Below are 12,606 nucleotides of genomic sequence, written 5' to 3'. Positions count from 1 at the left end.
AAGACGTTTTTTGACTTTAGTGTAGTGTCAGAAAACGCCTTACATTATGAAACAGAGGGAGTAGAACAAAAGACCAAAGAAAAATAGGTTTTGCATGGCCTACTCGGTCGTCGTGAGGCCCGGTATCAGTCTGCCTCACATGGAAAGCTTAACATGAATTTCTTAACATTAAATTAAATCCAAGAACAAACGTATGCGCTCCAACTTCTTCATTTCTTCAGGTTTCTGCAGTTTCCTTTTCTTTTACTTTCTCCTTTTTATTTATAAGTCATTTTTTTGTTTTGGTTTTTCGTTTTTATTTCCAATTTTCAGTTGTTTTTCTTTTTATTTAATTTCCTTTTCCATGTGTGGTTTCTATACCCCATCAGATCTTCATTGTGTTCCCATGAGCATTACTTGACTAATACTAATCAGATCCCACGAAACTTAGAGCTACAGACATACGGCTTGGATGGTCGACGGGCGTCCAAGATTTGCATCGCCTGTCCGATTGCTGAACAGATTGTGTTCCAGAGCCGACTGCAGATCAGTCTCGGTCTGATGTACGTGCAACTCCAGCATAATATAGTGGTGACCAGCGATATATAGCACCAGCACAAGCTCGAACCCGTCATAGTCTTATAGATCGCTTTGCCTCACCTCGCGTGGATCGGTCCATGGCGTCGCAGAAGCGCTTCTCGCTGCCGGTGGCGCTCGTGTTCCTCCTCGTGCTGCTGTTCGTCGCCGGCGCAGGCTTCAAGCTTCATCACAAGGATTGCAACCCGTGGGTGTCACGCGCGAGCGAACTATCCGAGGATTCCAGGTCCATGCCCCGCAAACTGTTGCGCGTAGCCGTCCACCGAGAATCCGAGGAGCCGTCGCCGGGCGGCTCGGCTCTGCCGAGGGGCATCGTGCAAGCCACGTCCGACCTCGAGATGGTGCCCATGGTCGGCGACCCCGAGCAGCAGCAGGGCGGCGGCAGGCCGTCCAAGAGCCTCCTCGCGATCCCGGTGGGCATCAAGAACAAGGCGGCCGTCGACAAGCTCGTCTCCAAGTTCCCCGCCGACCGGTTCACCGTGATGCTGTTCCACTACGACGGGGCCGGCGAGGAGCGGTGGGGCGACCTCGAGTGGTCGCGCCGCGCGGTGCACGTCTCGGCGCCCGGCCAGACCAAGTGGTGGTTCGCCAAGAGGTTCCTGCACCCGGACGTGGTCGCGGCGTACGACTACGTCTTCCTCTGGGACGAGGACGTCGAGGTGGACGCCTTCGACCCGCTCGTGTACCTCGACGCCGTCAGGAGAGAAGGGCTCGAGATATCGCAGCCGGCGCTGGACCGCCGGTCGGAGATCCACCACGGCATCACGACGCGCGCGCTGCCGAGGCCCGGAGCCGAAGGAGGCGGCGGCGTGCACAGGCGGTTCTACAAGCCGGCGGCCGGCTGGGGAGGTGGAGAGTGCGACGGCAGCAGCACGGGGCCGCCGTGCGCCGGGTGGGTGGAGATCATGGTCCCGGTGTTCTCCCGCGCGGCGTGGCGCTGCAGCTGGGGCATGGTGCAGAACGACCTGGTGCACGCGTGGGGCCTCGACTACAAGCTCGGCTACTGCGCGGAGGGCGACCGGACGCTCAAGGTCGGCGTCGTCGACAGCGAGTACGTCCTCCACAGGGGCGTCCCCACCCTCGGGCGGCGCCGAGGGCAAGGCCGCCGCGTTCCGGGCCGCCGTGAGGCGGCGATCGTTCACCGAGATGCAGATATTCAACAGGAGATGGAAGGAGGCCGCGGCGGACGACGCATCCTGGACAGACCCTTACCCGTAGCCGGCGACCACTACTTTTTTTTTGCTGGGAATCAGTAGCTAGCTTTGAAGTGTACATACTAACATACATGATACATATACTGTCTAGTGCTACATCATTGTTAGAACAAAGCTCTTTGTATTCTCTTAGTTCTTTCTTCTTATTAACAGAAAGTTGCGACAATGACTAAAGGGGTGTGTACTGAAATGCAGTCAAATACATCGAAATAAAAGCAACTATCATCAAGAAACAATGCACTAGAAACCTAGACTGAGCTTCTTCAATCGACTATCCTATGCTTGCGAGCAACACTGGGCAAATCAAAATGTTCTGTAAACAACAATCAACTACTACCCTTCAGTTTTCTGAAATTTGCATTCCCGGCCACAGTTCTTCTACTATGAGCTCTACCAAGTCGTTAGGACGAAAATGCAGCCATCTTGCATCAGCAGAGAGCGTCAGGCGAGGTCACAGCCGCGACCTAATATGACAACTGGTTCCTTGCGTTCTCTTGGTATTAGCAACTGTTTTCCGCAGCTCGAACGACAGTGGTCATTTTATAACTTCCCAGATTAAGATGGCTTCAAACGAGTCTGCCGTTTTGCCTGAAACGCAAAATGAAATCGCCAAATCGGATGAAGTTGTGAGGTGAGACGGCCAAAAGAGATATCTACATAGGGATTACGATCAATGCACCTTTCCTCTTTTTGATTTTTCAGTTTTCCAGCAGGGGAAGAGGCCATGACAACCTGGTGCTCCGGACTCAGAGGCCCTGCAATTTACATGTAGGTCAATCACACAAAATGCGAACAATATGCATAAAGGAGCATCTACTAGATGTAAGCTAAGTTGCAGATGATGCAGGAGAATACTACCAAAATTAATTTAACAAAACAGTGCCCTTTTTTTTGCGGGGTAACAAAACAGTACTTTGTCCAAACTGGGGGTAGAATAGAACGCTTCAGTGTAGGGCTGTAAACGAGCTACATCCCAGCTCGGCCCGAGGTCAATTTACACTTTGAGCTTAGAGGTGAGCTTGGGCTAGGCTCGTCAAGCAAATTACATTTAGTAGATGCTCGTGAGGCTGAATGCTACAATGCATGAGCAATAAAGATGGACTCGTGAATGCTTATGCTACCGCGCAGATAGAAAAGGCTGAATGAGTTGCGTGGTCGTTTAGGCCTGAACTTCCACGGCGCATGAAAAAACTTCATATGTGCTTCCACATGTTTTATTAGGTAGGGAGAACAGGTGGGCTAGAACTGCTGAGCAGGCGAAGATCCTATGATATTTTGAAGGAAAGTGACGGTGCACTGCAGAGTACACCATCTACCGAGCCTTACTGAACTATTTAAGTTCGAGCTTGGCAAGCGCGCGAGCCTGCAGCTAGGCTTGAGTTCAACTCGTTTAGGTCTCAAGACAAGCCTATAACGAGTCAAGCTCGAATATCTTTTACAGCCTTCAGTGTCAATTTCTTGAGTTGCATCAGCTGTTGTGACCAACAAAAGAAAAAAGGACTTCATTTGCAAACTAAACTTTATAAAGTCGTATTGTCTTGTACAAGGGTTGATTGCAGTTATTTCTTCTTTCTAGTAAGAATCTTACTGTTCTAAAGACAAGACAAATGCTAGATTCATGCAGAGAACACATAAATAAGTTAGTTTATTACTTACACACTCTCGTTGTCGCAATTTGCCAATTCATTATTACTGTGCAAGAGGCTTGGTGAAATCACAAATCCATTCTCCATTCCTACATTCTGACCCTTCTGGGAACCATGACTCTCACTGATCTTTAAAGCTTTCAATCCATTACTCAAATCCTTGTCAATATTCCTTGAGGGCACAACAGTGGCCAGTGAGGACTTCTTGTGGTACTGACCACCACCAGTTTGTGGCACAACTTGGTATTTCTCAGGTCTCACCCCAGGTGTGTGCTTTTCAACAGCTTGGAGCCATGCACTCTCTAACCTTTGCTCCTCAACAGTTACTGCTTTTGATCGTTCAGCGGGGACTCCTTGCCCTCTAGCCCTATGCATTCCTGCATTTCCTTCAGTGATGTCTGACTGCACCCCTCCACCGGCAGCTGAAGTATTGCTGTATTTCTCCAGTTTTTTTTCGATCTCTTCAGAATACCCTAAGCTTCTTGGGGCATTAAGAATTCCCTTTAGTCGGTCACTGTTTGTTGAGCAACTCAAGACATCAGGCTCAGCTCTTTCTTCCAGGTCCACCTCAAGCTTGAGTCGTCCAGCAAGAAATTCAGACATTAAACCGACTCTGACTTCCACGTTGCATCTCAGTGCTGTCTCCATCGAATTTCTGATGCTACTCACAAATCTTTGGGCACGAGACATTATTTTGCTGTCCTCAAATGATATGAAAGCAACTAAATAGCCTGAAATGGAAGTTCATCAAATAGGGTATGTGAACAGCTTTATTTTACATTAGTCAAACACTACGAATAATAATAGAATAAAGAAAAAGAAATCTCCCTTTTTCGTCCATCAACTTTCATGGAAGTTCATTATTGAACCTAAATTTCTAAATCCTTTGAAATGCTCAAATAACAGGTTTAGTCCAAATTTAGTATTAAAAATGTGCTGAATCTGATAAGTTACAGGACCATTACACGCCTGATTTGGACCAACCCTAAAAAGAGCATCGATGATGAAGGACCAAAAATGCATAATGATGCAAACACAAGAAAGAAAACACACCTTCAAATTCTTTGATGGATGTTAGTTTCCCATGATCAGAGAGTAGCTGCTGCAACGTCTTTGAGTGACAATTGTCTATGCATTTTCGCCAAATTTGGACAAGGTCTGAGCTTCCATTAATTATAGGCTTTTGCTCAGTAGAATTACTTGCTTGAGCAGAATCCAATAGAACTCTATCAACAGATCTACATTCTCCATAAATTAAGTTGTCACTGGGCCTCATCCGGGAAGATAATGAAGCAAGATCATGAGGACTGGAGTGCCCACTGGCTGTTCTGTGGTCCAATGTTTTCCTTGAACCGCGAATAGTAAATAGAGGATGAGACACACTCCTGCTTGCAGAGGATTCTCTTACTGCTTCTAACATGGTCTCACTGGCTGCTTTAGCACTTTGTTTACTGCTGCTTCTTGAATGGGTTATTTCTGAATCATGCCCAGAACCAAGCTGGAGCAGAGCTGCAGTGAACCATGTTGAACGCTCACTGGAAAGTCTTATCTGCTTTTCAGCGTCAGAAAGAATCTTCAATGCTTGTTGTAATCTTTCTAACTCGGCATCAGTTACTACAGGAGGAAAAAGTGTGCTTAAAACATTAGATAAGCAACAAAATAAATAATGATAGGAGGTAGTGCACTATATCATATACATTTCTTTATTTTTTTAACATAAGTCTTGTAGGCAAGTGGTTGATATAAATTTGTATATGTTTTTCAGCACCAAGGTATTTTGCACATGGGTAGTGTAACACTTTGATTGGTAGTTGTATGATAGCAGAAACTAATAATAATGGCATGCACAACTGAAATACTCAACTTTCCTGAAAAAAAAGTACATGACCAATTTATTTCTGTAGTGGTACGTCATGGGGGAAAACCACATCAATTTTACATTTCTCAAGTTATTCAGAAGAAATACAGCTCACTGAGTGAGACACTTATTAGTCTATTGTTTTCGAACCTAGTCTTGTCATATACTTAATGTTGAAATAACATTTGATAAGGGACTACACATTTTAAAGTCATTACTGGTGAAAGTCAGGCGCAGGAAAAAAAATGGATTTAGATTATAAATAAAAGAACATGATACCCGTCAAATATGATTCAGGTAGATCAATATATGTTTTCCTTCATAACTAAAACTTCAAAACATCACTAGATCAGTTTAGCATGACTACTGATGCATGCAGTATAACACAAAAGTATCACTGTATCAGTAGACTTTGTTTGAGAATGTCATTAACTATTATCCATAATAGTTAAAGTGAAATTTCACCCTGCAAAAAAAAGACCATTGCACTTGCAAAGATAAACAAAATTATTAACTAGCACCTGTAAGGCATAAGATCATCAATATGATGCGATGTCTTTCAGAACAAGGAAAAAGGCCCCCTTTTAGTCTAAAAATAATAATAGATAAAGACCATACTCAAATCCCCCCTCCCCCCAGCTCTCTCTTTAAAACCAGAGAAATCACGCATTCAACTATCAAACTGGACAGATTCAAGGGACGAAAACTGACATTTTCCCAAAATAAAGGACGTCAAACTCCAAAAGGAGCAGTGCACACTCCCAGAATAAAAGATAAGAGAGGAGAGTGGTTTGATCTACTCAATATGACACTGAATGATTCTTGCTGCATAACAAATGAAGCATAAATGATAATAATTCAATAAATATGGCTTGAAAGAATTGCACCCATCAGTTGAAATACTTACTATTTCGACCACCAATTCCTTCACCGCACGTAGGGTCAGCTAATCTATAGGTCCCGGCAATGATGTCCATTATGAGCCCAGCTAATTGAGACATTAATGCCATCGGATCAACCCCAGAATCCATCAGTTCTCTTGACCTTTTGACTGTTTCAGCAGTGTCTGATGACATAGCTATCTCTAGAAGATCAAGCAAATTCTCCTCTGAAACAACCCCAACCTGTAAAATATAATTTCAACCTTTGTGTGATTAATTTGAATAGGGAAACTATTTTCATATTTAAAATTGCAAACAAGCAAAGAACAGAAATCATATTCATGTTGGGTTTGTTTAACAGATCAAGAAATTCAGTTAATTTTGATATCAGCTAGCTGCTAGGTGATTTTGTTGCTGAGGTTATCATTCTGGATTTCGATAGGCTACAGAGAATCTGCCATTATTATATGCTAAATCACAGAAGTCGCGCAGCCTCTGAAGGTAATCTTGATCATTATTATATGCTAATTTCTTTGCAATTTTGTTTGGACAAGCAAGGGTTGGAATATTGTTTGATAAAGTGAGCTCCATGAAAAGCATCATACATGGTCCAGTAAAAAAATAGTGTGCTGTTTGGAAAAAAATAAGTTCATTAATTGTCTGATTGAAAGATTTGCCGGTGTTTGTGCCATACAAAACATTACATCTTCATGGATCGCTGCTAGAAGAACTCTTCAGGGAGACAAAAGAAAGAAACACAATAGACTTTGCATCTTGGTCGTCTGAGCTATTTGGTGGGAGAGAAATAATCGTGTCTTTGAAAGCATTTTCTCTCCTATTCTCTATGTCATTAGTCAGACTAAAGCCAACGTAGCTACTGGATCAGGCCTGCTTCTGCTAGGAGCCCAGGACTGTTTAATTTTGTTCAGGAGTGGACGCTCTTCTCTAGGTCCTAGTGGATATTGTGTTTTTTGATGGTCGATCGGTCGTTGTTATATTATATTTGGACCTTTTCTGTTGTTCTTCTAGTATATGATCACATGCAGTTCGCTTGCATAGTTCGAAAAAGGTGTATCAGGAGTGGTCGTTCTTTTTTAGGTCCTAGAGGATATTGTGTTTTTTGATGGTCGATCGGTCGTTGTTATATTATATTTGGACCTTTTCTTTTCTTCTTCTAATATATGATCACACGCAGTTCGCTCGCATGGTTCCAAAAAACTGTTTATGCCAGACAAAACATAAACCTAACACTCACAAAACTGTAGGGAAGAGTATAACCTTGAGCAAAGAAAACATAGTCAAACAAGACACTTGTGCAGGACATATATGTGATGACATGTTGTATTGTAATTATCCAAGTGCATTCATGATCTGTCAGTGGAACTTAAACACAATAACTTATATGCATACATAAAAGTCTCCATTTAGAGTTTTAGACATGTACAAGTCTCAAAGAAAACCACAACAAAACAGTACTAATAACAAAGAACGGGTGACACTAAAAAGAAAATAGCGGATGACCTAAAAATAACTCACCAGATCATTTACAAGTGACGGTGTGATCTTCTTCCCTAGCAAACTCAGCTGATCTAACATTGTCTCTGCATCTCTTAGCGATCCATCTGAATTTAGTGCTATCAAATCTAAAGCTGCCAATTCGATATCAAGAGTTTCCTTCACAGCAATTTTCCTCAACCGGCAGACTATGTCAATGTCTTTGATCTTTGAAAACATGTATTTCTGACAACGTGATATGACAGCACGAGGAAGGTTTTCAGGGTCTATGGTGATGAATATAAATACAACATGAGGTAATGGTTCATCAAGAAATTTCATGAATGCTGACCAGACTTTAGAAGATACCATATGGCATTCATCAACAACAAACACCTTGTATCGTGAAGAAGTTGCTGATGCTGGTATGTTTTCAATCAAGTGCCTAATTCTGTTTATACCTTTTCTATTGCTAGCATCAACTTCAATTAGATTAATTCCATTTCCGGAGAAAAAGTCATTACACTCCATACAAACCCCACAGGGCTTATTCTCTCCATTAGCAGTGCAACTTAAAGCTGCTGAAAAGATTCTCGCAGCAGAAGTCTTTCCTGTTCCACGAGGCCCATGAAACAGGTATGCTGGGGCTATTCTCTCCCTTATGATGGCATTACTAAGTGATTGTACTACAAAGTTTTGACCAACAATTTCATGATATGATCTTGGACGGTACTTCTGGCTCAAGCTTCTCTGGTCTGAAACTGCATGATCAGCTCCACTCAAAGGCACAGCAATCCCATCCTGGCTTTTACAGCTTGACCACCTTCTGCCATCCAACCGGCTCAAAGCTTCTAAATCTAGTTCTCCAAATATGGTTGAAACTCCCTCGCTTGCTGAATCAAATGACGAGTAAGAAAAATGGCAACTATCACCCAAGAGTGGCTCGCCTTGGGAAGATTTTTTAAGATATCCACATTTGTTGGAGCCAGATGATCTCTTCCTTCTGTGCATTGTCTGACTTCCACACAACAGGCTGCTTCCTTTTCGTCTAAGTGTATCAGATAGTGAAGGAGAACAGCTTCTTTGTTTACTCCCCTTTGACCAATATGGAATACCACACCTTTGACTTCTCAGCGGTGCTTGTTGGTTCAGCCCATCGTCATCAAGTGAAGCAGCAGTTGTTGCATCCCATGAGCCAACAGTGCTGGGATTCCTGCCTCTGTACCTGTAATAAGAGCTAGTGGAGACCGGAGTGCAAGAAAAGGAAGATCCTTCTCTTCTTGCCATTTTCAACAGCTTAGAGGGATTTGATGAGCTGAGACATCCAGAAGCAGCAAACAACGGTGATGTTGATCGAGAAAAGTAGCCGCCCTTCTGAAGCAGCTCATGATTCTCTGAGTTATAAGTCTCAGTATCCTCAGACTGCTCACCAGAGTTAACATGGAGATCTAGCAGCTTTGAAACTGTTGAATTTCGCATTGCTCCCTTCTTTGAGAATGAACTCCTCCTCACCCTCCTAATAGTTCTTTTAACAGGAGTGCCTGAGTTCGAGCCTTGGACACTATATATGCTAACAGGAACCTCCAGACATGTGTCACTCCTAGAGTCCATAACATTAGAAATGCATGGGCTTTCCAGGCTCCTGTCATCCTGATCAAAATTAATCCCACTTTCACTGGATTTGTTAGAGTGATGCCTCCAATTGTAAAGATAAACATTTTTCCTTTTCTTTTCACTTTTCAGAGGCCCGACGGATGGCTCAGTGTACTTTTGTGTCAAGTTACCAACAATCTCATTGTGATTTATAATGCTAGAACTTGTCATGCATGATCTAGAACTCAATGGGCCCCTCCAGGATGAGCATGTTTCAGGATCACGCAGGAACCGTGCCTTTCGCAAGGCAGTAAGTTCTTTCTTCAAGTGAAGCTCACTAGGACCAACACACCCTTCAGCCATGGCTGTCATAATTGAAGAACCAGAGACGTAGTGGCCGACTAAAAAGAAGCACCAACCTGCAGTAATCAAGAACCATAGTATCAAAGTCTGGATATCTGAATAGCATGATCTAAGAAAAAATAAACAATTAATAGCATTAACACTAGATTTATACCTTGCAGATAATATGCACAAACAGACCCATGAATTGGTAAAGAGAGGTAAATTGCAATTCAATGTCAAGGAGTAAAATATTGAAACTTGTGGAGTAACGTACAGATAAAACTAGGCAGATGATTGAATGTTAATATGTGAATGGCAATTCCTATTTCCAGAAAAGGGAAACTTTGACATGGTATGTCATTAAATCTACTAATCTAGAGATGTATACAGCTAGTGATGTTAATATGGTGTATAAAATATTAATACAGACAGTGGCGGAGCTAGCTAGGAAAAGCTGGCCGGGCCTGTGCGGGCTAGCACAGAGAAAAACGCATACAAATTGCTTTAGATGGCCTAGTTTGCCCTCATGTTTCACTGTTTTTCCTTTCTGTTGGGCGGGCCATAGCACAGTTTTGCCCCTGTGTAGCTCCGCCACTGAATACAGATAAAAAAGGCAGGTTTACTATTTCTGTGAATTCTTATTCGAGAATCTATAGCACAGAAAAGATGATACAGAGCAAACCAACACTCCAGTCAGACTGAGAAATTTACAGGTAGAACCGAATTTTCTTCGTAATGTGAGGTACCAATTAGCCAGCATGTCAAATAGCATGATAGATAGAAGGTTATCAATTAATCCTTCTGGTTTGCTCGATACAAATAGGTTCTAAAGACCCAACATCACCAAGATCGCTTTTCAGAATGAGTCAGCCAGCCACGCATCAACAATTCCCTGAGTACTTTTATTGCCTCTTAAGTCGTAACTGCAATTCCTAAAGAAAACCGGCAGATAATTTATCTGTTTCTTGACTGATGGAACCTTTAAACACAGAACCTTGGACAAATGACAATGGATCCAAAACTCAACAGTTCAGATACAATTATTAGAAGTAAGAAATTGCAAAAATGTAATCTCAGCAAGAAGCTGTGCTTAGAGAAAGAATGATCTATAATAAGTACATAAACTACCCCAACCAAATGATGGGTGTTTTTAGGAGACACAGCAGGACAATTGGATAAATTAAGCCCCATTCAAATTATTTTCCCGTCTATTAGCTGGAGTCTGGAGAGTAAACCAGATATTGAAGCATTGATTGCCATTTTCTAACTTCCTTTACTACAATGTTCATAGATATTCCGCATTAAAAACAACAAAAGAGAAGAATAGAATGTCTTTATTTTCTGTTCTACTCCCTCCAACCATAATTATTGTTGTGGTTTTAGTTCAAATTTGAACAGAGGGAATATGTTTTAGTAATTCTGTTTGTCTATTCTCTTTCTGAAATTTTATATCCATTAGTCTGTCTGAATGGAGCATTGAGATCATGTATTCCTTATAATAAGATAAGATGAAATGAAATGTGCATACACCAATGTAAAACATGCACTACTTAAATTGTCCCTTCCAAGCAATTATGTAAACGCAACACGTGTGAGGAAGATAACTGAATAGGAAAGGCGCTAATCGACAAAAAAAAGGGTATAAGTAACATCAGTATCAGAGAGCACAAGCTTGAATCACCCACTTGCGCGCAAAAAAACTAAATGAAGTAAGCATGCAACCCAAAGGTTAGACACCAGTCGTTCCCTCAAATAACAAAAATGGTGCTCACTGCTCAGCCTAAGCAGGCTCAGGCAAGTTTCAGGTGATAGCCAAGACAGACAAGTTCAGACAAAAGACAGTAAGGAAATGTCTCACCGTCCGGGTTTCCCTCTCAAGGGAAGTCGACTGCCGGCATTCTCTGGAGCAGGCCACGGCTGGCAGGCAGATCAGCGACGCTCCGGTGAGGGTCCAGCTGAGATCAACAGGGGGAGGTGGCTGAGTCGAAGAAATTTGATGAAATTACTGGACAAGGGAGCGAATCAGGAGCACGCGTTACCCTAGCATGATCCAGGGCAAGGTAACGAAGGCCACATTTCATTAATCTAAGCGCAAATCTCAGGAAAAAAAATCAAGAACGTGCTAGAACAGCACCAGCATTTCTCCTCCCTAGCCCCCCGCTAATAATGGCCCTAGATTGCGTCAAATAAACCACTCACCGAGGCAAAGCAGAAGCGGCAGCAGCAGCGGCGCCAATCCGGATCGAACGCGCCCCAAATCTGAGCCTAGGAAACGGGCACCCACGGACGAGAAAAGAAAACCGGAAGGCGTCAGGTCGGCCCTACAATGGGTATGCACGAGCAGATCGACAAGTTTCAAAAAAGGCGGCGCCTTTAGGGCTGGAACCTACCGGAGTCCGGCAGGCGGGCGCGGGTCTCGAGCAATGCGGCGGATTTCCGGGGAGATTTGGAAGATCTCCGTCGCCACCGCCGCTGTGTGGAGGCCGGGTCGGGCAGCGGCAGTCTTCTCTCCTTCCTCGCTCGTGTCCTGCGAGAATGGTTTAGTTTAATCTGTGCGCTTCTTCTTTTCAGGGAGTATTTTAATCCGGGTTTGAGCTGGACACACATGAGACCCCATGGGAGGGAAAGGGGGTTGGGACAAGGTGGTGGTGGGGCGGGGGGTGGGAAGATTTGCCCTAGAAAACGCACGCTTTGGTCCAAGAAGACCGGCTTCATTTCAGGCCCGCCGGAGCCCCTCTATCCTCCACCACGTATGATTATGTTTATCTTTTGTCCACGGCGTGCTTCATCAATTATCATGCCATGATATGGTCTTCACTCGACAGAAATCACGGAATAGTACTCGGTGGTTGGCGTCTGATCGGATAGCCAGTGTCTGGTGTTGACTCATAGGTAGTAGCAGTGTGTGCGCTCGCGGATGGATCTGGATAGATAGGCAATTTGGGGACGATGGATTTTAATAAGCACAAAAAGGAAAGGACTATGTTTTTCAACAAAAT

General features: G+C 43.5%; 1 protein-coding gene and 1 pseudogene across 3 annotated transcripts; one reads left to right on the top strand and one right to left on the bottom strand.

The window, feature by feature from the left end:
• The first annotated feature begins 415 nt into the window (after positions 1-415).
• Positions 416-1,873, top strand: LOC123086752 (uncharacterized; annotated as a pseudogene).
• A 60-nt stretch (positions 1,874-1,933) lies between these two features.
• Positions 1,934-12,251, bottom strand: LOC123086751 (protein STICHEL). Of its 3 annotated transcripts, none has more exons than XM_044508537.1 (9): positions 11,998-12,251; positions 11,807-11,872; positions 11,466-11,647; positions 7,712-9,681; positions 6,202-6,418; positions 4,490-5,050; positions 3,447-4,167; positions 2,470-2,545; positions 1,934-2,378 (listed from the first exon to the last, which is right to left on the bottom strand). In XM_044508537.1, exons 4-9 carry the CDS (start codon positions 9,632-9,634, stop codon positions 2,346-2,348), a joined length of 3,531 nt encoding a protein of 1,176 aa, XP_044364472.1. In that variant the 5' UTR covers positions 9,635-9,681; positions 11,466-11,647; positions 11,807-11,872; positions 11,998-12,251; the 3' UTR covers positions 1,934-2,345. The 3 variants fall into 3 exon arrangements, with proteins under 3 accessions (XP_044364472.1, XP_044364474.1, XP_044364471.1); XM_044508539.1 differs by having other exon boundaries at positions 11,466-11,585; XM_044508536.1 differs by having other exon boundaries at positions 11,466-11,562.
• Between the last annotated feature and the right edge of the window lie 355 nt (positions 12,252-12,606).

The sequence above is a fragment of the Triticum aestivum genome, chromosome 4A, assembly GCF_018294505.1.
Source record: "Triticum aestivum cultivar Chinese Spring chromosome 4A, IWGSC CS RefSeq v2.1, whole genome shotgun sequence".
Lineage (NCBI taxonomy): Eukaryota > Viridiplantae > Streptophyta > Magnoliopsida > Poales > Poaceae > Triticum > Triticum aestivum.
The sequence above is the reverse complement of the archived record's forward strand: the minus strand, read 5'-3'. Positions and strand labels throughout refer to the sequence as shown.

Bases quoted from the DNA above. Each gene is read 5' to 3' on its own strand.
- LOC123086751 (XM_044508537.1), bottom strand. From the start codon at position 9,634: ATGACAGCCATGGCTGAAGGGTGTGTTGGTCCTAGTGAGCTTCACTTG. The intron at 2,546-3,446 runs GTAAGTAATAAA...TGTAAATTGCAG, and splicing joins AATTGCGACAACGAGAGTGT to GGCCTCTGAGTCCGGAGCAC. The intron at 2,379-2,469 runs GTGCATTGATCG...TTTGCGTTTCAG, and splicing joins AAAAATCAAAAAGAGGAAAG to GCAAAACGGCAGACTCGTTT.